Here is a 23,338-nt window from a genome sequence, read left to right on the forward strand (position 1 = left end):
CTGTCCGCTCTCCCCCTTCCCAACTCCCATCGTCCCTCCATGCCTTGTTCTCGCACCCCAAAAACTATGTGCAGCTCCTGGAGGTGCAAGATCAGGAATGGGAGATAGAGTCTCAGCTGAGGGTACGGAGGGAACGTTAGCAGGCCATCACCGTCAACACAGGCCTAGCCCTCGCTATACCACGTTCCTATTTCATTGCCATGACTACACGGCCCGTGAGCTACACAGCAACAGTATCTGATCCATGGTGGCCAATGTCGTGTCAGGTTGCAGCGCCCACAAAAATGTCTCTTCTGTCCCCCGTGAGACTGTCACTCTATCCTCTTGCTCCTCCGTGGGGAAACGGCTTAGGTAGCCACCCACTCCTCATCACTTTGTTGTCCCGTTTTCACCTTTAACTGAGTCTTAGGTTCCAAGTACAATCTCACCGAATAGGAACAAAGCTGCTGTCCCCAGGTTGCCTGGGACGACTGTTAATATGGCCGAAGGCTGGGTCACCATTAGAGCATAATAGTTGTTACGCGACTGACTTGGTTAAATCCATAGGGTGTTTTTTTTTTTTAATGTGTTATTTCATCCAGTAATTCATCCCCCTCCCCCAATGATCCCTTTTCTGTTGCCATCATGGTATTTTGAGATCAAATACCAGAACGTTCTGTTAGTCTCATGTAATTCTCTTGGGACTGGGATGAAAAGCAAGGTTTGCCACGATGCAGAGTGAGACAGTTAACTGCAGTGAGAGTGAGACAGAGAACTGAGGGCCAGGCCTGCTAATCCAGAACCAAGAACAGGAGCCCGGCAGATTGTAGCCAAGTGGAGGAAGTTGAGTATATGTAAGATACTGTTTCCAAGAGGATACAAACACAAAGTGGGCCTCCATCCCAGGAGGTAAAGCAAGGGGACCGCGGGGCATCTTACATGGGAAAGCAGGCCAGTCAGTCTATGTGGCCAGATGGGCAGGACCTGCCAAGCAGGGAAGCAAGCGGCTTCTGCAACAGGCTCCTGCACCTAGACAGTAGCCCTCCTGGGACTCAAGGTTGGCCACCAGTCTGTCTAGGAGGACTAAGGACAACCAAGGAGGCTTCTCTGGAGATGTTGCTGGTGAAACATGGGGTTTGTCCCTTCGGCTCTGTGCTGTCACATTAGACATGAGGTTTGAAGTCCGGTGCTTCTCCTCAGCACTCCTTTTAAGCAGTTACTGTTGTTTCTCCACTTTTAAATGCTTTGAGGTTTTCACACAGTCATGTGCTTAAGTTACTTAGGAAAGGCCTGGAGAGAAAAGGCAAACCCATCCAGCAGCCATTTGCTTAATGAGAAATGGGCAGAGTCCTCCAAGCCTGAGGGAGACTTTTATGAAGCAGAGTTTGCACAGAAAGGCTCTTTGTGGGTGGGGTTGAAACAATTCATAGGTGTTAATAAATACGTGTGTGTGTGTGTGTGTGTGTGTGTGTGTGTGACCATATGGCCCCCAAACTACGGAACCTTATAGTCCAGTGTGGCTTAGGTTAGAGATGAAGCCAGAAGCTTTGCATGGCCCTTGGTCAGTCCTTCCTCATGGCTTTCACCTGCCTGCTAGAATCCTGCCAAGTAGGCTCGGTAAGTGTGAACAGCCCTAGTGTTAAACAAATGCACCGATGGCCTCTTGTGGTGGTGCACACACGTGTAATTCCAGCAATCAGGAAGAGGAGACGGGAGATTCAGAGCCTAACGGAAGTCTCTGCTCCACCGTGAGCTCGAAGCCAGGCCGAGCTGCACGAGAGCCCAGCTCGGGATACAGATGCACGCAAGCCAAAGGGTGTGTGGGGAGCCGGTTTCAGCGAGGCTCCTTTCTTTCTCCTCCTCCAGGTCCTGTTCTGCGCGAGGGAGTCATGATCACACTAACGGAGCTGAAATGCTTGGCCGACGCGCAGTCATCCTACCACATCCTGAAGCCGTGGTGGGACGTCTTCTGGTATTACATCACCCTCATCATGTTGCTGGTGGCCGTGCTGGCCGGAGCCCTGCAGCTCACGCAGAGCAGGGTTCTGTGCTGCCTTCCGTGCAAGGTGGAGTTTGACAATCACTGCGCTGTGCCTTGGGACCTTCTGAAAGCCAGCGAGAACGCGTCCTCTCCCTCGGGCCCGCCCCTCCCGCTGCCCCTGCGCATACAGAACGACCTCCACCGGCAGCAGTACTCCTACATCGACGCCGTCTGCTACGAGAAGCAGCTGCACTGGTTCGCCAAGTTTTTCCCCTACCTGGTGCTTCTGCACACGCTCATCTTCGCGGCCTGCAGCAACTTCTGGCTCCACTACCCGAGCACCAGCTCCAGGCTGGAGCACTTCGTGGCCATCCTCCACAAGTGCTTCGACTCTCCCTGGACCACGCGCGCCCTGTCAGAGACGGTGGCCGAGCAGTCCGTGAGGCCCCTGAAACTCTCCAAGTCCAAAACCTTGCTCTCCACCTCAGGGGGCTCTGGCGCCGACGTCGACGCCAGCAAACAGTCATTGCCCTGCCCACAGCCGGGCTTGGAGGCGCCCGGCATAGAGAGCCCGACTTCCAGTGTCCTGGACAAGAAGGAGGGCGAGCAAGCCAAAGCCATCTTTGAAAAGGTGAAGAGGTTCCGCCTACACGTGGAGCAGAGGGACATCATTTACCGGGTGTACCTGAAGCAGATCATTGTCAAGGTTATTCTGTTTGTCTTCATCATAACCTACGTCCCGTACTTTTTGAGCTACATAACCCTTGAAATCGACTGTTCCATCGACGTGCAGGCATTTACGGGCTACAAGCGCTACCAGTGCGTCTACTCCCTGGCAGAAATCTTCAAGGTCCTGGCTTCGTTTTACGTCATCCTGGTGATACTTTACGGCCTCACCTCCTCTTACAGCTTGTGGTGGATGCTGAGGAGTTCCCTGAAGCAGTACTCCTTCGAGGCGCTCAGAGAGAAGAGCAACTACAGCGACATCCCCGACGTCAAGAATGACTTTGCCTTCATCCTCCACCTGGCCGACCAGTACGACCCTCTGTACTCCAAGCGCTTCTCCATCTTCCTGTCGGAGGTCAGCGAGAACAAGCTGAAACAGATCAACCTCAACAACGAGTGGACGGTGGAGAGACTGAAGAGCAAGCTGGTGAAGAACTCCCAGGACAAGACCGAGCTGCACCTCTTCATGCTCAGCGGCCTCCCGGATAACGTCTTCGAGCTGACGGAGATGGAGGTGCTGAGGCTGGAACTCATCCCCGAGGTCAAGCTGCCGGCCGCCGTCTCTCAGCTCGTCAATCTCAGGGAGCTCCACGTGTGCCACTCGTCCCTGGTGGTCGACCATCCCGCCCTGGCCTTCCTGGAGGAGAACTTAAAAACCCTCCGCCTCAAGTTTACGGACATGGGGAAGATCCCGCGCTGGGTGTTCCACCTGAGGAACCTCAAGGAGCTGTACCTGTCGGGCTGCGTCCTCCCCGAGCAGCCGAGCGCCGCGCAGCTGGAGGGCTTTCAGGACCTGAAGGGCCTGAGCACCCTCTACTTGAAGAGCAGCCTGTCGCGGATCCCCCAGGTGGTGACGGACCTGCTGCCCTCCCTGCAGAAGCTGTCCCTTGACAACGAGGGAAGCAAGCTGGTCGTGCTGAACAACTTGAAAAAGATGGTCAATCTGAAGAGCCTGGAGCTGCTCAGCTGCGACCTGGAGCGCATCCCGCACTCCATCTTCAGCCTGAACAACCTGCATGAGCTGGACCTGAGGGAGAACAACCTGAAGACGGTGGAGGAGATCATCAGTTTCCAGCACCTGCCCAGCCTCTCCTGCCTCAAGCTCTGGCACAATAACATCGCCTACATCCCCGGGCAGATCGGAGCGCTGTCGAACCTCGAGCAGCTCTTCCTGGACCACAACAACATCGAGAGCCTGCCCTTGCAGCTTTTCCTATGCACCAAACTGCACTACCTGGATCTAAGCTATAACCACCTGACCTTCATTCCAGAGGAAGTCCAGTACCTAACCAACCTGCAGTACTTTGCCATCACCAACAACAATGTGAGTATGCCTGTTCACCCTTCCTTCCACCAGCCCAGGGGCGGAGGCCATGCTGAGCTTTGCAGTGTGTAGCCCAGGGCATCCACCTAGGCGTTCAGTTCCCCCCAGCTCAGTCTCGTCCCCTGCGAGCTTGATAAGTTGCCGAAGCCGCAAGTGTCAGAGTCTCATCTCACAACTTATGATGAATATAGTCTCTGAGCACACGGTGCCTCAACAAATGTCCTCTTCCCCCGTTTTCCGCACAAACGTCACAGTTAAACTCATTAATCAGTGGTGGGTGGGCTGACTCTTTGTTTGTAGAGGTCTTGAGTACTGAGGAAGCTTGGTAATATTTTCATCCCACCAAAAATAACCCTTTTCAACTGATGGTATTATGAATTATTCATGAATCCTTTTTGTTTCGCAGTAAGAAAAAAAAATACTTGCAATCTGCTTGAATATCTAAAAAGACAAAATGAAATGAAAGGCCCGGTTCCCTAACGCAATGCCAGGGGCTCCTTGGAGTCTTTCCCGGCATCCACATTTAAAAATGAGCCATAATTTGCAACAGTTAAGGAAAGTGTAACCTCACAGAAACAAGAAAAAGAAAAAGGAGTAGATTCCTATGTTAAATTGTGGAGTTTGTGGAGTAGGAGGACGACAAGGGGAAAATCCTGCTAGTCGGATGGGCCAGAGAATAAGAGTATTGGGGTGTGTGTGGGGGGGTGGAGCTGAAGTCCAGTGTTCAGGAGGTGGCACCGTCTCTCCGCTTGAAGGAAGAGTGGCCACTGCTGTCTTCTTTCAACTCATCTCAAAGCATGTATCCTCTAGACTTAGAGTTGGACGGTATGGAAATGTGAAAGATGCCAGAAGGTTGAGATGAGAAGAAGCTCGTGTTGCTTTTTAGAACTAAGACTCACATGTAAAAGAAGGGCCAGCCTGTGGTAAATGAGAAATCCCTCAAGGCGTGAGGTTTTACCGTCACAGCAGAGCCAGTTTGGACTAGCAGTATACATGAGAATTATCTGAAGAGCCTGCTAAAAACACACGCACATGCGCGTGCACACACACACACACACCCGCACGCAGGCACACACGCACGCACGCACACATACACAGAGCATCTGATTGAGCAGGTCCGGTGGAATTTACCCTCGATTGCGTCTCTGAGGTCTCTATAGGGAGGCTGATAGTGCTGACCTGGGGCCTGAATTAACCCAAATCTAAAGGTTTGTCTTTAGTGTCCTTTAGTTATGAACTTGAGTGGTGAACTAGTTTGGGTTGTACTTTTTTCCACTGTTACAACTATAATAAAAAGTATGAATAATTATCCGGGAAAGCACTGATTTTGTTTGTGACGCAGTGAAATGGGCCCACGAATGCTTGGAACAGTTAGCTAGCTGAGTGTGCCTTATTTAATGTATACACAGGTCAAACATTTTGGTCGGTCACTTAGTGAAACTTTAAGACCGTTGGTACTTTATCTTAAGGGTAGGATTAATATTGTACTGCCATTTATAATCAGGTGGCAGTTGGCTGTAGACTCTCTACACTTCATGGGTTTTTTTTACAAATTAAAAAGTTACAGGTCTTAAACTGCTGGTGACTGCTAAGACCATTAATGCTTCTGATGCCAAGTTTCTTGACTTTTTGGCCCAGTCTGAAAGTGCTATCATGCTGCGTGAAGGAGGGTACATTACAGCATGAGAAAGTCTTAGCTTTCCACTAAGCCGAAGTAGAGCGGTGAATCCTCATGTGCCTTGTCCCCGGAAACCTGAGCAGGGGTGGAGGGGAAGGGGGCTCTTGCTCAGCATCCTCAGGGCGAACATGACACCTGTAAAAGGGTCAGCAGCACTTTCCTCAGAATGTGGAGTCAAAGAAGAGACGGAGGTACCAGTGAGAGGGAAACTTGAGGGAGGGCCATCCGCATTGGTCACACATACACACACACACACACACCACCACCACCACCACCACCACCACCACCAGCACCACCACCTACCTCCACCACTACCATAACCACACCAGCAGCACCACCACCACCACTACCAGCACCACCACCACCTGCACCACCACCACCTCCATCACCACCTGCACCAGCACCACCACGTCTGTGCATACAGTAAACTAACTGTAGGCAGCGGGTCACAAAAGAAAGAGGCCAGCATGGCGCAGCGAGTAAAGGTGCTTTCCACATGCCTGGCAACCCAAGTTTGAGCCCCAGAACCTTCTGATCACATGCACCCTCCTGCATCAATCAATCAATATCAATCAGTATCAATCAGGCACAAAGTAGGAGGCGACTTGAGCAGGGGTCAGGGGTGAGAGAGGATAACAGGAAAGACTCTCACCAAAGCACAGAACGTATGTTAGCAACTGTGAGAGAGTGGGTCTTTTTTTTTTTTTTAATACTGTTTTAAGAAAAGAAATTACCAGCCAGGCGTGGTGGCTCACACCTGTAATCCCAGCACTCGGGAGGCAGAGGCAGGCAGATCGCTGTGAGTTCGAGGCCAGCCTGGTCTACAAAGTGAGTCCAAGACAGCCAAGGCTAACACAGAGAGACCTTGTCTCGGAAAGAAAGAAAGAAAGAAAGAAAGAAAAGAAATTACCAACCAGTGAAACAGTCTGGCCCAACAGTAGGAAGTTGGGGGAAAGGCAGAGAGAATATTCTTGGGTATTAGTGTTGAAATATTTGAACAAATCTTGCCTAATAGAGCAGTCAAGGTAAGATTTCTTTCTGGCCACGCGGTCCCCAGGACACTGCCTGTGCATTTGACATGGAGAAAGAGCTGAGTTCTGGCCGAAACTGCCCAGATTGTTTTCAGCCAATCAGAGGGATCGTTGTTAAGAAAGGTAGGGAATTCATGTTTCATGTGGAGATGCAAATACCAAAGTACCATCTATCTAACCGAGACATTCCCACGGCTCTGTCAGGGAGGCCAAAGTGTTCATGAAAATTATAGTGGATGCATTATAATAACAGATGCATAGATGTGTGCTGTAATATGAATTAGAGACGATATTTCTAAGAGTATAACAGGCATCTCATCCTGTCACTGGAATGCAAAGTCTGCAAAACCAAACCTGGAGAACCATCAAGAAGAAAGCAAGGCAAACTGCAGGGAAGAGACCAGAGCTGGGACCCAGCGCAAAGGCTCAATGCTGAGCACGCTCTCTCACGTCCATGCTGGGGCTGGGTACCAGTCTGGAAACTACTGTAGCCTCAGCGCCAAGCTTCCTGAACGCCCCTCTCTAGATACCAGGGACCTGGGGACACAGGAATCCAGTCACATCTCTAGATGTGTGTCTGCTTCCCACCCAGCCATGGGTAGAGTGTCCCCCCAAGTCTGGGCAGTCCTCCAGGGGACACGTGTGCATGGCAGAGCGCCCAGAGCCCTTGCTCAGGAGGGTAACCGGGTTTCCATGGGGAAACATCCGGTATGTCTACTTGAATCACATTTCCATCCCAGCATTCCTCAGAGCCTTCGCCAAGAGGAGGCTCGACTTGCCACATGTGTTCGAGCAAGATGCCTTTTTCTTAGGGACTTGTAGGAAGAGTGGTGGGTATCCCACAAAATGCACCTTAATGGCTAATGCAGTCATGTATGGTGCAGTTATGAAAGGAGCATGTTCGAAGAATTACATACAACTTTATGGAACCTATTTTGAAAATAGGATCTTGGGTACTCCGGATTTATGCCATCGAGGGTGGCCTTGAACTCTTGATCTTCTTCCTGCCTCTATGCAGTGCCAGGATCACAGGCATGCACCACCACACCTGGTTTATACCCAGCTAGAGGCCAAACGCAGAGCTTCACACACGGTAGACAAGCGTTCCAACATCGAGTTTCAGCCCCAGCCCACGGCTCTGAGCCCAAGGTGTCTGGTGCTGTGAACTTTAAGGTAAACTAGTTTTTAAAATGTAAATAGTTTAGTTCAGGATAGAATTCCTTAACTGAAGGGGAAGCTCAACTCGTGACAAACTCCTGCCTAGCTTGGAGTGGTAGGTTAGGACCCCGCACCTCAGCTGGGCGCTGGCCTGGACAGAGCCCCTTAGGTGACAGCTCAGCTCACAGGAGTAGATGCCACAGCCTCTGGCCACAGCGGTTGGAGACAGAGGGCCTGGTAGCCTCCGGCACTGGCCCAGCTGCAGAGACTCTGGCCACTTCTTTGTGCCTCAACTGAGGGCTTTCAGGAGTCGCAGGCACCGCAAATGCACAACTGTGGGAAAAGGTGGGGAATCTAGTGGCACCAAGAAGAGTGGTGAGGGCAGTCGCTTCAGGATGGGCACCTACGGGGAAGAATAAGTCCAGTTACCCAATCAGGGACCGTGGAGAGCTGGAGGAAGAAGGGAGCTGACATGCCGGGGTGCAGTGGGGGCCGGGGCACTCCGCTTGCCACCTGGGGCGCATGCATCCGAGGTGTAACTGATCCCCGCACGGTGGTGTTCCACTGACCCTCAGCAGACCCTGGGAGGAGAGTGTCACCGGCCACTAGAGACAAGGACATCTGCTAACACAACACAGCCAGAATTGCTCCACCCGAAGTGCTCACAGCGCACAGGCTAAGTTTTCGTGCAGGCTGCTCCCGACAAAACACTAAGAGGCCTTGTGCGGTGCTCGGTGCTCGTCTCCTGCACCCACGCGGCTGGGCACTTCAGAAGCCACTCCACATATGTCCACTGTGTGCCCGGGAACCAAGCCTTCAGCGTTTTCAGCACATCTCCCGGGTCCCGTACATCCGTGCAGGACCCATCTCTGAGCTAAGAAGCTGTAGCAGGCATGGCTTTCAAAGCAGCTCCGCTGGTGCCTGTCTGCTCTGCCTGCCTCTTGGAATACTGAATCCACATAGTAACATTGGAGCCCGGGGAAGAAATGCAGTGAGCGTGTAGATTTTCCTTTGCCTATGTCTTGCCTCAGCAAATAGAAGTGATCAATATGATGTCCGCCACAGCAGTGTGAACTTGTGTGAACTTTAGATTTGTTTTCACAGTTAGACAGGGCTGATCGGGGAGGGGACATGCAGCAAAGGTGAGTTTGGAACTGCAATGGGCTTTTTTTAATGTCGTTTTTTGCGATTTTGCATTTACATGAAAAGTATCCTTTTGAGGAGAACCCTGTGACCCTCGGAGCTGGCTCAGCAGGTTTGCATCAGGCCACCAGCGGATGCTATAGGGACAGTTCCGCCCCGCCCCCCCCCCCCCGTGCCCACCCCTTCCCCCACAATGCCCTTCATCCACACACAGCAAAGCCAAGGAGCAAACAGGTTCACATTGTCACAAGCTTTCTGATCCAAGGATGCCCCTCCCCTCTAAGGCTCTGGAGTGACGTGTTAAGGGGATGGTGTGTGGTGAATCCATTCCATTGCACACGCATGCTCCCTGCTCGTCAGGTAGGGGAGCATTTGGGGGGGGGGGTTCTGCTTTCAAGTTGACCCAGTTTGCGGGTTTTTTACCATATCTGAAATTATCTCACCGTGCTCCATGGACCACTTTGTGGATGTGAGGGCACAGGGATTCACCTGCTTCCTCTCTCTCCTTGCAGATCGAGATGCTCCCAGACGGGCTGTTCCAGTGCAAGAGGCTTCAGTGTCTTCTTCTGGGGAGAAATAGCCTAACAGATCTGTCCCCTCTGGTGGGCGAGCTGTCTAACCTCACTCACCTGGAGCTCATTGGTAACTACCTGGAGACGCTGCCTCCGGAGCTGGAAGGATGTCAGGCCCTGAAGCGGAGCTGTCTGATCGTCGAGGACAGCTTGCTCAGTACTCTGCCGCCGCCGGTGACCGAGCGTTTGCAGACCTGCTTAGATAAATGTTAACCTAAGGATCGGACTCTAAAGACCGGACATCCCGAGGCTGGGAAGATGAGACATGGCCGACGAGCATGGCACACCATATAGCCAAAAATCTTACCAAATAACTCAAATTTGGGTCTAAATCAAGTAGGAAGAAGAAGACATGGGCACTGGAGGCTTGTGAGGGGCTGATGTTCAGCTAGTCAGGTGTTGTAGAAAGTGCACGCTGAAGGTGGGGTGAGAGCCCTACAGCTGTGGAAACTTTACCGTCCAAGCTTTATCTTCAGGACTCTATTTTTCCTCTCTCTTTTAGCCCATTACTTGTTTGCACGCTTGTTTTCCTATGGCTTTCTAATTCGGTATTTATCACCAAGCCCGTAAGGGCTCATCTGTACAAATCTCCTTGATTTATGCTCACCGTTCGCTGGCTTTGATTTCTAGTCTTTTCTTTTTCTTTTTCTTTTTTCTTTTTTCTTTTTTCTTTTTTTTTTTAAGCAGGGTATATCATGCTTGGCAGAATTCCATTTTGGCTCACTCACTTCTCATTTCCTTTCTCATTTTGCTGGAACCGTCATCTGGTTTTTCTCTGGACGACAGTTAATACCCCTGGGATGATGCTTACACTTGGCATTCCCCTAGAACAGGATCCAGGCTTCCTAGGATGCGTGATCCACTGAGCATCCAAAAAAAAAAAAAAAAGGCCAATGCATTCTCAAAACAGCTTCTTGTCTGTCGTCAAAGCCTTTTTTAAATGTTAGGAATTTTTATATGAAATATGAAGTATTTTCTACTGTATGATCTCAGACTCTGCATCCGTGAGAACATGTTTTGTAAGATCCAGCGAACATGTGTGTCTCTGTAAGAATGTAATGATTCTTGGTTTGGGCTGGTTATAATTCTCATGTTTGTTTGCATTCTGCTCCAAGAATTTTTGTACTCTGCAACTGTTTGTGGGTGACAGAAGCCTTGTGTTTTGCTCCCTAAGGTCTTTGAGGGTTCCATGCGAGGGGACAGGAGACCAGCTGTGCCACCTACCTCTCCTTGCAGTTGAGCGAGCGAACAGGTACAACCCTCAGTTACTTACAGACTGACATGAGGGGAGAGGGCACGGTCTAGTTCGGAAAACTGGAAACTACTTTTGTAGCAGTAAATACAGGTCCCCGTCTGCATGGCCTGGATGTGGTGGTGCCGGAAGCGGTCTGTTCAGCACCTGACTAAGCCCAGCCAACGGTCGGTCCATCTCATGCCTCGTAACTCCTAGGCCGCACTGTGCTCCTTTTGACAGGGACCTTTGTCTCTGTCCCTTTGTTATATGCATATTCTTGAATAAATAAAATGGATTGGCTGACCCTGGGGAAGTGGACATTGTAGTGTGCGTTTCTCTGATGGGTCGAGGCATGGTGAACCCACCTCTTTTTTTTTTTTTTTTAAATCCTAACTGCATCTACAAAAGACTGGAAAACACTAATGGGTCAAGAATCCTCTAAAGAATCTCCTAAACACAGAACTGTGGTGCGCAGTTTTTCTCTTCATTTGTTCTAGAAAGATGAAAGCGAGTCTTTGAAGACTATGAGATGCCTCTCCTCTTAGCTGCCCCGTATGCCTGACGTTCAGAGAGAAGAGTCTTGTGGAGGGCACCTGAGGAAGGTTAGTTAACAGAAAGCGTGCATGCAGAAGGCCCATAGCTGCCTAACACACCATGGGTGGCAAGGAGCAGACGAAAAAGCGACATCGTGGCAAAGCTTGCCTTTGTGAGAATACCCAAGTTCTCAGGGAACCAGGCGTGACCGAGGCCACGCGCTCCGGGGCCTCACAGGCAGCTCCTGGTGTAGCCAAGGTTTCTTGTCTTTACCTTTTGAATAATGTGGCTTGGTAGTTAAATGCTTCCCAGTAGGTGGACCAGTTGCAGCGCTGACTGGAATTGTCTGACGTCAGTGTTATATGTGAGAGGTTTTAATATTATCAGCCATATTTCATATGAAATAAGAAACCCCACCCTTTTCTATGTGAAAGACATTTAAAAGTTCAGCTTTTCTAACGTTCACCTGAGGAAAGAGAGACAGTCCCCACGCCTTGCCTTCGGCTATCTCTTCCTACCTCCTCAGAGCAGTTCCCCTGGAAGGCTTGGTCTCGAGGCGTAAGCCGCTTTCAACACACTAGGCTGTTGGTACCGGTGGAAACCATGTTGCTCTTGATGCCACGGTTCTGAAATGTCTTTTGTATTTAACGCTTAGGCAGCAATGTTGAGGTACCTGTTAAAGCTAGCTAACACTAAGACAGTGGACGATACACTACCGCCTGACTGACAGACAGCTGGGTTAGCACTGGCTTCGAGAGCCCGAGTGTCAGAGTCACCTAACTGAAGATCAGAGCTTCCAAGTTATCATGACACTCACCTTCCAGAAACCAAATGTAAAGGATCAAAAACACCGTTTTGGCTTATACTACAGTAATATGGGCACATTTACATAAATACACAAATATAGAGAGATGCACATGCCTCATACATGCAAATTTCAGTTTTCAATATATTGTTTTAAGAATTGCAAGAGGTTGTGGATTGGCCTAAGGACTGCAAACATTTCCATTCATTGCTTTTAATCGTGAAGTATTTCCTTCGGTATTGGTATTCACTCTATCTTAGTTTGGAAGGCACCGTGTTTCTACAAAGGTGGAGATCTCCTCATATCAGGGTGAATTTCTGCCGCACACTGATGCTGCATTTTCATTTTAAATCTCCTGGGCGTCACCTTATTTCTCTGTTACTAGTAAACGGGTTGCCTCAGGGTACATGAAATCCTTGGGGTCTCAGTGCTGTGCCAGGCTCCCGGCTGTGCTGCTGCAACGTGCCAAGGCAGCTTATGTACATGACATCATTCTTTGATCAGGGAATGGTTCTGCTCATGATTCATAATTCAGATAACCATGTTTAATTAAAATAGTGCGTAACATCGGTGGGTTCATTAAAATAGCCAAGCGCTTCTTCTGTGGACTTGACATTATTCCTTGATCTCTTCAGTAAAATTGTCTTTCCATCTTTATACTGGCATGGCGCTGGTCCACCCGATTCCGGTGTCCTTGTCCTCAGCCACCACCCCGAGGTCTGACGGACACTGGACAGGAGCAGTGTATTTATGCTACAGCATCCGCAGGGAGTGCAGAGCGTGGCCTGTTGGTAGCAACCCAGCTCCTGGCCACTGTTCTCATTAGCTGTGCATTGCATTAGAACCTGCTTTACTTCCTGGAAAGGAAGAGACTGAAGAGGGGAAGGAAGGCTTGTTTTGCTTAGATACGGTGTAAACACACAACTGCTGCAGGATGTCCCCGGTGTGGGGGTGTAACTGTTTCTCGCCTGTTCCTGTGTGGCATGCTAAAGCAGGGGACACTGCAGAGTGGTTCTGTCCCCATCTCTTGTCCACAGCATCTACGTCCAGTGACAACAGCCAGTTGGACATCATGACTACATCCTCTTCAGCTTTAAAAATAATAATAATAATAATGAACAATTCCATCAACACAGGAGTATTAACACAGATTATATGAGCCAAAGGACTAAGTTGAGACGGCTTCTAGTTGGACTTTTATCTCATGTTTAGGTGTTTGAATTTAACACAAAATATACCATAGCTGAGAAAAACAAGTATGAATGCCTTCTGCATGTTGGTTATTTCTAACAGACACATGGTGCAATTTTAAAAACACAAAAGTATGTAGAGTTAGAATGGGTGTGTCTATGCTCATGTCTGTTGCGTCGGTCCTTATATTAACACTGTACAGTGAGACTTAACATTCTAAGTTTCATTCTAAGGGAAAAGGATGGGCTAATCTTGAGTGGAGACGCTTTCTTCTGTTAGCTCCCAGCAAAGGCCAGCATTTGTTATTTTATCTCTACCATTTATTTGGAAATGTGTATCTGGAATGAATTACTAGGAAGTATAAAAATAATGTTCAGTGTTTTGGGCCCCTGGATTTAAATCCCTACATTTGGTAGATTTGGGTAAAACTTGCTGTTTTTAAAACTATCTTTTGTGTAAAAAAAAAATGAGATTTTTTTTTATAATAAATGGCACATAAGATTAGTCGGTCGGAACCGCCTGGCCTCCTCTGTCGCCTTGGTCTTTCTGCTCCGTTTCCTACAGTGTCTCTCGCCTCCCATGCTTTTCATGCAACCGCACCCATGTCACCTAATGACGCGATGTATCTTCACCTTTACAGGTAAATCTCAATTGTCGGGTTTTCTTAATATGCAGCAGTAATGGCCGCGGAATAGCAAGCCTTGGACTGAGGGTTGGGTTGGTGCGGGCACACATGGGGACTGCGAGAAGGAGCAGTCCGTGCCAAGTCTGCGGTGACGATCCAAAGGCAGACTGCTCCTGCCTTTCAGGTTTAGATGCTCAGAGCCCAGACGGGGCACCCTCCCTCCTCCTGGCACCTGTTTCTCCGTGTGCTGTTCCTGCCAACACTGAACACTTACTTTGCCAGATAAATACAACCTAAGTAAACTGCAGAACAGTTCTCAGGCTGAGCGAAGGGAGAGAAAACCAAATTACTTAAAGTGTGCATGTGGCCAAGTAGACAAGGCGCCAGCTGTCCGAGCATGAGACCTGAGTAGAGCTGGACGTGGTGGTCCACATCTGCCTGTGACGCCACACTCATAGTAGAGGGAGGTGGAGGCAGGAGGATGCCCAGGAGCTCAAGGACACCGACACCAATACTTGAGGTCCTCTGACCTTCACACACTCAGAGAGAGAGAGAGAGAGGAGAAGAGGAAAGAGAAACCTTTCCTTACTTTTTTTAAAAAATGTATACAGTGCTCTGCCTGCAAATACACCTGCAGGCCAGAAGGGGGCATCAGATCACAACCATGTGGTTGCTGGGAATTGAACTCAGGACCTCTGGAAGAGCAGGCGGTGCTCTTAACCACTGAGCTATCTCTCCAGCCCCCTTTTCTTACTCTTAGCATGAGAACATTCCCACACGTCAGTAAGCAGGGACCAGGAGCTCATCTCCCTGGGACACATAACCCTTGACAGAGAGGACAAAGGGAAGTAGCTGTCTGGACTGTGTCCTGCTTCTGCGCTCCCCTAAATCTGTAGGAATATGAGACGTTTTAGAACCGAAGTGTGGTTGCCACAGGGTTCCTCAACCTTCTGGGAAGAGCTCAGGTGAATGAGAGCCAGCAGTCCACAGGAGCCAGCAGTCCCTGGAGCTTCCTCGTGGTAGTGTTCACTTCCTCTGTACAGGATGGTCCCTCAAGCATGTGAGGGGCTGAGCTGGGGAAGGGAGGCAGTGTGGGCTACTCTGAGGTGGACGTCTAAATGCAGAGCTGCAGCTTCTGTTTGGTTTTCTTTCTTCCCTGGAGACTCTTTTCCCACTTGGAGCCCCCAACCCCACCCCTACCCTCACCCACCCCCACCCCCCTGTCCTACATGGAGCCACAAGCCAAAAATAAATAAATAAATAAAAAGCATCAGGAGAATGGCCGTTTTCAATGCGTAGTCTTAACGTTCGGTCTCCTCCTGCCCTGTGTCACTGATGTACAGTCTTCAGGACTGCACTGAGACTTTCTAAGTATTTCATACTTAACCTCCTCCTGGCAGTGCCCATCCCAGGGCTGAGCACACATCGTTTTTTTACTCTCTACCTCCCCCTGCTGCTGAGAGGTGGGTCACTGGCGAACATGTTCAGTGCTGCCTTACCTAACAGAGAAAGCACACTCCCTGCTTTTGTATGAACCCCAAACCTCCCAAGTCATCCCTGATTCCTCACTAACTGTTCTCTCCAGCTCTCTGCTTGTCCCATGTCCTAAAACCCTCCCGGAAATGAAAGAGCATCTCTGGCTTAGCCTCTCGAAGCACGGAGTAAGTGTGTTCCTATGATCTGTCAGTAGGCACACTTATCTTGGCCAGCCTTCTCACCCATGGGGTAAGGTTACAAAGCAGTAGCCTGAGCCAGAGAGAACTGTTCTGCAGTGCGATCTCTCCTCCCTGGGGCGGTCCTTAAGCTAATTTCCTGCTCCGATTTAGTTTCCCCTTACCTTGGTCTTCCTCAGTCTCAGTTACTCCATCTCAGGTGAGATGTGCAAAGGGTGCTCCATATAGTGCCGCCTCCTGACAGCAGGACAAGACCACGTGTGAGCCCTGTGGGCCATTAGGAATTTGCTGCCCAATTTAGGGGGGTGGGGAGAGACAAGCATGGTTTGGATAGCCAGCATCAATTTGGTAAAAATGGAGAAACTGGTTTTCTGTTAATAAAAATCACAGGCTTGGATGTCAACTGTCCTCTCAAATACAATTCTTCAAGAGGAACTGAAAGACCAGTGATGGAGGCTGGGGGGAGGTATAGGGAAAAAGACACCTCACATAACAGCTTTTCTGTCATCCAGTCCCAACTGTCAAGCTCTCCCCCCACCCCCACCCCCCATCCCCGTCCCCCACTGTGGGTAGCCTGCCAGGCCTTCCTCCTCAACCACTTGACCTTCTTGGTCCAGGCTTCTCCTTCCAACATACCTCTCCCTCCCCCTCACCACCTGTTGCTCACCCACGGTCCAAGCTTAGTGCCCTCCCCCATCCCTGAACCCCATCTCCAAGTGTACTAACTAGATATCGGGCCAAAGAGCGCACTTTGCTTTATGCTTAGCAAAGAATGTTTTCACCATCCTCTCTTCCCAGCAGATGGTGTCTTGCCAAATGTTTAAATCTGAAAGAATAGGATTCACTCAGTGTGTTGAACGGGACCAGAGCCAATGTCCATTTTTAAAAATCTAGTAACCTAAGGAATTGCCGAGTTACTGGCCCCACGTTCCCAATTATTCTAACAACATTTAGCCGTTTCGCAGATTAGCAACCCTAGGCGCCTGTCCAAATGTGCCAGCATCTAGTTTGGATTGGCCTGGCACATGGTACCTTGTTCTTGGCCACAACTACTTCCTTCTCAAGAGGAATTAGCAAGCAACTAATTAAAAGGCAATTTCCCCTCTTGAAATGCCTTGCAGGTGTTTGTGAGAGTGAGGTGGGAGGGCGTCCCTCCCAGAGTTACTCAACTGCACCACTAGGGGGCATCAAATGCCATCTGTGTGAAAGGAGTTGCTTTCCCATCCCCCCACCCAACACACACACACACACACACACACACACACACACACACACACACACACACACCACCACCACCACCACCACCACCAAGTGGTTTGGCTTCACACCTGCCTTCCTGTGGCACAGTAGAGCATAATGTGTTGAGACCCTTTGAAAGGCAGCAGCTGCCTCTCGCTGTTCCACGTCAGTCAAGCCAGCCTTTCCACAGTGGGCTGAGCCTTTCTTGGGCAGCCGCTCTGTGCCAGGGGAAAGCTCGGTGGTCTCCATTTCTACATCCTAGGCATCGCCCTCTAATCCAGTTCTGCAGATATAGACCTCGCCGGTGGAGTTACAGAGAAAGCCCTGCGGAGGGATTTCTGAGAAAAGGTCAGTGGTCCCCAGGACATCACAGGCCTGCCATGCCTCCCCACTGCTGAGTCCTCGGGCTCTGCCGGGCTGACTGTAGAAAGCACAGCAAGTGTGGGTTTAGCCGAAGCCTTGTCCCTGGCAGGGCCACCTTTCCTGCCTAGCCAGGTCCAGCATATTCCCTAACAAGCTACACCCTTTTCGGTTACAAGCCCACCGTTATGAGTGCCCCTTCTTGTGCACACGGTGTTGCTGGCTCTAGAATGTTCCCCCACTCCACACATACGCATCCCAGCTCGGGAAGACATCTTCCGTGGGTGGGTACCATCGCTGAAAATGTCCAGAGCACCTCCCACGAGCTTCATGAATGCCTCTGATGCTTAAAGTATATAAATAGGCAGGAACTCCATTTTGTAGGTTCAGGCAACTTGACTGTCATATTGGGCTTGCATGTTAGGCTATTCAGAAAGTCAATAATAATGCAGCTAGGTTTTGAGATGAAGACCAAAACTTGCACCAGATCATTAGCACTGCCAATATCATGCTAGCACATACACAGTTAAAACACATGTTGGCATAACTATCCAAATGACTGTTTTTAAATTGCATGTGATGAAAAAGCATGCAGATCTTTTATTTCAGTGGCTTGACCTAAATCTTTGCACATACCTACTTTCAGAGGGGTGGTGACCCGGGGCCCCTGTCTACTTAAGAGTCACTTCCAGTTGCTGAGGAGGCTCCCAGTTTGTGTTTCACTGGAGACAAAGTTACAGAATTCGTTCTCTGCAACCTCTGATTTATTATGGGGAAATGCTGGCAGGCATCTCAGACCTGCAAAATGAATTCCTCGCACAGTTCTGCCACCCTCTGCTGCGGACTTAGCTCCTTGGAGGCTGGGGAGGAGGGACAAATTCCACCCAGCCTATTGAATTCATCCTGTGTTCCAGATTAGAAGCTGTAGCCGCAGCTTTGCCTCTGCTGACTGCACTGCTGGGCACAGAGAAAGGCTGGCAGGGCCCCAAGCGCTCACACCTGCAGCACGGCAGTCCAGACTCTCTTGGTTTTTCCCGTGTACTTCAATTGCTTGAGGTGTGTAGCATGTGAGCACACCAAGTAGCTCAGCTGCCTCCTCGGCTCGCTCACACCAACGGACATCTTGGCATCTGACCGCTCCACCGGGGTCTGCTAATGAAAAGGTGACTTGCGTGGTTTCAGTCAGACAAAACTTTTTCTCTTAGAACATTAAAAAGCCAGCTCTTTTCCCTTCGTCCCCTCTCCTGGTAAAGATGGGTGCCTGAGAGGATTTTTAGGTTTGTGTAAAGCTGGAAGTGAGCTACATGGCCTGGGTATTGTATCAAATAAGTAGAGTAAGCCAAGGTCTGGACGGTCTGGAGAAAAGTAGCATGCATCCTGAAGTGGGACATGACTGGGGACTCTGACTGGGCTAAGGATGGCGGAGGAAGACAAGGGAGGTTGTGCTTTGTGGGCCTTAGCACTCACAATGCCCATATTTTCAGTGTGGCGTGTCCTGGAGAGCATGCCCAGGGTCCTGCCTGACCCCAGTGATCTAGAGAGCCTGTGGGGCTGCTGTTGCCTAAGCTGCCTGCTAACACACAACGCTGGTTGAGTGGGACGTGTGGGTGAGGAGTTCGACTGAGTAACCAGTCTTTCTTAGAGCTTGCTCGTCACTCGTTTCTTTTTTCGGCCTTAGAAATGATTCATTTTCATGACACATGAACAGAACTTTTCACTGTAGAACTCGAAGCGTCAGAATCATCTTAAAAGGCCTCCCTGTCAGAGAGCCGGGCGCGCGGTAGAGAGAAGCTATTTAAAACAGGTAGGGCCAGGGCCGGCGGCAGTTCTCAGGAAGTCCTGAGCTCCCTCAGGTAAACAGGAGACCTGAGCGCAGCCCTGCCCTCCCTGGCGTTGACAAGAAGGTGGAACGTGTCTGGCACCCAGCCTGGGGTCCGCCCAGAAACAGATTCCTGCCACACGAAGCTCCTGGAGTTCTGAAGTTCTAGAGCTCTGGGCGGAAATCTCAAGTTGGCCGTGTGGCAAAGCAACTGTAGGCTGGGTGTACTACAGAAGATTGGCTTCTGCCTGGATAGAGGGCTCGCCCTCCCCTGCCCTGCTGCTAGGGGAGGCTTCCTGCGGTGGGGGCTGCGCACCTCCTCTGTGCTCTGCTGTCTCAGCCAGGCCTCTGTGAGTCCTAGGCCTAGACCTCACTGCACCTAGGAAAAGCTGGGCCTTGGCCTGTGCTTCCGTGATGGTTAAAATCATTGGCAGCTTTCAGATCTCTAGAACAACGTGAGACATGGGGCCTCTGGGCATACCCCTCAGAGGATACTCTCCATTAGCTTAACTGGGGTGGGAAGATTCACCCTGTGGGTGACACCATTCCCTATGCCAAGACCGCTGACTGTACAAAAAGAGAAAATGTGCTGACCTTGAGTATTCATTGCTTTCTCCTTCAGGAGGGGCGGCGAACTGGCTACCTCAAGCTCCTGTTGCCATGGTGACCTGTTGCCATGGTGACCTGTTGCCATGGTGACCTGTTGCCAAGGTGAATAGCGCCTGAAACTGTGAGTCAAAATAAACCCTTGTTTCCTTGAGTCGCTTCTGTCAGGTACTCTATCACAGTAACCCGGAGAGAAGCTCCGTCAGGCAGCCTAGAGGACACTGGTCTCCGGGCTGAGGAGTGCAGGTCCTGTCCTCACAAATTATTCTTGCCTTCTACCTCCACTCCTCTTTTGGAGATGCAAACGCCCTCCAACAAATATCGAGTGCCCGCTGTCACTCAAGCATTCTGTAGGAAGCGAGGGGACGGGGACCGATAATGAGAGAGGCAGGGTCCCGTCCTCCGGGAAATGCGCCACACAGCTCTGAGGAAACGAAGCTAGTAAGGGAAAGAATCTGGTGTAAAATGTGGGTAGCGGCTGCGTTTGTGTCCCGCAAACCCTGGCATCACAACGCTAGGGTTCTCTGTGGCACAGAATGGACATCCTAACATGGGAATCAGAGGGCACGGCACTTAACGCCCGAGGACACAGGCCTGGTGTGACCTGAGTTTCCGCCCGAGGAGGCAGGCCTGGTGTGACCTGAGTTTCCGCCCGAGGAGGCAGGCCTGGTGTGACCTGAGTTTCCGCCCGAGGACGCAGGCCTGGTGTGACCTGAGTTTCCGCCCGAGGAGGCAGGCCTGGTGTGACCTGAGTTTCCGCCCGAGGACGCAGGCCTGGTGTGGCCTGAGTTTCCGCCCGAGGACGCAGGCCTGGTGTGGCCTGAGTTTGAGCCCTGAAACCCATGTGACGGTGAAAGGAGAGAACCAACACCACGAAGCTGTCTTCCGGCCCCCGCGTGCAGGCTGCGGCAAGCACGCCCACACGCGTATAAGCGCGTACATATAATAATGAATGTGTGCATTTTCCCTGAGGAACCTTTCATTCGTTGCCGTCCTGACTCCCAAGGCTGTGTGTGAGATGGCCTCACAAACATGCCCACACAGTCCAGAGTAGTTTTTCTGAGCTCTCTTAAAGTTTCTGTTCATCTGAATGGTCCTACTTGAGTGGTGGCCAAGTCCCCCCTTGTTCTTCATGGTCCATGAAGTTCTGAATGTCACCAAAATACCAGCCTGGGATGACAAGACTGCCGCATCACTTCCTGACCCGGCCTCACTGGCAGGGCTGTCAACCAGGCGATGCTCTGGTTTCAGGCAGGAGCTCAGGGTCGAAGACATCTGAAAGCATCTAGGTCCAGGATGAACCCTAACACTCAGAGTTCCTGCCATGCACCCAAGGACATCCTGTTGTCTTGGCTTTAAAAATAATAATAATAATCCAATCTGTGTGATAAGTCCTGTGACTTGGCTTGTGTTTGGAGTGATCTGCCCTGGGACATTCAAGACAAGATACAATCTTTTCTGAGTCAGCTACACGGAGAAGACTTCTCCAAGCATAAAGAAACATCTGCCCTCCATTTGCAGGGCCTAAAAAACAGGACTTTAAATTGAGGGCTCAGGAAGACACTAACGCTTGTAAAGGGCAAGAAACCCTTTTTGGGAGTGTGGGTTGGGGGGAGGACACTGAAATCCTGATAAATGTCAAACAGGATCTTTCCATCTTGCATATCATTTTCCAATGAGCACCACCAAGGGCCACTTCAGCTGAGCGGCTTAATGAGAACACAAGCGCCATCTTCAGCCAAACACCAGTGAAATGTTTTAATGTGCCATCTGTGGTATCGTATAGTTATTTAGTTGTGATAATTCTTGGATATGTAAAACAGAAGATACTGGCACCTTCCCTGAGAGATAGCATTTTCTAGAAGACCTGTGCTAAGAGCTCATTGGTCCTCCTTTGATGTTCCTGCTGAAGGGCCAGGTCCCTGGTGAACACAGGATTGGTGATCTGAAGCCTGGGGTGTGCATCCCACTGCTGCCAGTTAGTGAGGGATGCTGGGAGAATCCCACACTTCCCTGTTCAGCTGGGAAACAAGGAGACAGAGTGCTCGGTCCCTCAGATAACACTATGAGGCTCCAGGAAGATGGTGGCCATGTGTCCCCTCAGCCCATGCTAAACCCTAGGAATGTATTGTCGCTGCCCTTTCTGGTGTGAACCAGGTGTTCGTGTCCCCTGGAAATTCCTATGTTGAAACTCCAAGGTGCTAGAGGACACGACTTTGGAAAGAGTTACACTGGGAGGAGTCATAAAAAGGAGTCTGTGGCATGAAGTCAGTGACCCAGTCAACAGTGACTAACAGTCTTCTCTGTCAGTCAACCCTACAAAGAGAGGCCAGCTGTCCGCCAGACAGGAAGAGCTGAATTTGCTAGCATCTTGAGCTTGCACTTGAGCCTTTGGAGTGGTCAGAAACTAGTGTCTGCCTTTTAAGCCACCTAGTGACGGTCCTTAGAAAGCCAAACCTGACTAACGCTTTCAGTCGTAACATCGCTGAAAACACAGCTGATTTTTAGTCACGAACTTTCATTTACAGCAGTTGTCATGATGAGCAGACAACACCCTGACGGGACTGAGGACCAGTACAGCGTCCGACTTACCAACAGATTTTATCTCCCGTACAGCCCCTGCGGGCGTCTAAATTGCACAGTAGAGTGGGTCTCCTGGAGCTGGGTTTGAGTCTACAAGTCCTGCTTTTCCTGACTTATCTCCCTTCCAAGACCCTCCGGCCAGGACTCCACTCTCTGCCTGCTTGGCCCCTCTGTCCTTTTCTAACTTGAGATCTTGACACCAGCCAGGCTTAAAGTGGAATCCTAGCTCCTCAGAGGTCCAGCCGTGTTATACTGAACCAGAAACATTCAACAGCTCAGCTTTCTCAGGGAAAGGCCAGGGAAAAGGCCCCGCTGTGTTACTACTCAACACCGGGTGGTCAACATATGCACACAAGTGACATTGTAAAGACTGAACAGGTTGTAGTGTGTGTGTGTGTGTGTGTGTGTGTGTGTGTGTGTGTGTGTAATCAGTTAAAGAAAAGACCAACAATTGGAGGGAAAATGAGAGGGGTAGGAATAAGTATAAGTAATATAATTGTATTTTAACTCAGAAAATTTTAAAAATTAGGTTTCAAAATGAGCAAGGCAGCCCTGGAATTAAGAGAGCATACTGAAAACTCTTCTTCACATCTGGGGCCCAGTGTGTTCAGCAGCTTCGCCTTCCTTTCCTTGGCAATCTTTCTGTACATGGAGAAGCAGAAGGAAGGGTCCAGGAAGATGTACCCCTCAAAGGCGCCGCCCAGTGGCCTGCTTCCTCTGATTAGACCCCTCATGTTAATAAGCCACTCGGCTGTGACTGAATTGATGGTGCAACACTGCATAAATTTTTTAGCTTCATTGAACCACATTATATATTGGTAATAATTAATTTCATTCATTTATTTTTGCCCATCAGAATGCAGGCACTAGAGAACTGGCTCCCAGGCCAGCAACACAGAGATCCGGCTTAGGAAAAGAAACAAAGGCAAGCCTCCCAAAGCCTGAGAGCCAGGGCCTGAGCAGCCCTGGAGCACTGACACTTTCTACCTAAGCAACTCACCTCTGACCTTCAGAGCCTGTCCACTGGGGTTCCAGGAAATTCTCCAAGCTATGCTGTCCTCTGTGCCCTCAGTCAAG

At 50.2% G+C, this 23,338-nt stretch overlaps 1 protein-coding gene across 6 annotated transcripts in view; it reads left to right on the top strand.

The window, feature by feature from the left end:
* Positions 1-11,139, top strand: part of LRRC8B (leucine rich repeat containing 8 VRAC subunit B) — a 59,550-nt gene extending 48,411 nt beyond the window's left edge. For all 6 annotated transcript variants that reach the window (XM_084759768.1, XM_084759772.1, XM_084759769.1 and 3 more), the window contains 2 exons: positions 1,846-4,010; positions 9,533-11,139. In XM_084759768.1, the coding sequence (XP_084615894.1) occupies positions 1,869-4,010; positions 9,533-9,805 (2,415 nt within the window). In that variant the 5' untranslated portion in view covers positions 1,846-1,868 and the 3' untranslated portion in view covers positions 9,806-11,139. The remainder of the gene's footprint in view (positions 1-1,845; positions 4,011-9,532) is intronic.
* The last annotated feature ends 12,199 nt before the right edge of the window (positions 11,140-23,338 follow it).

Source organism: Acomys minous (genome assembly GCF_964271855.1).
Source record: "Acomys minous genome assembly, chromosome: 15".
Lineage (NCBI taxonomy): Eukaryota > Metazoa > Chordata > Mammalia > Rodentia > Muridae > Acomys > Acomys minous.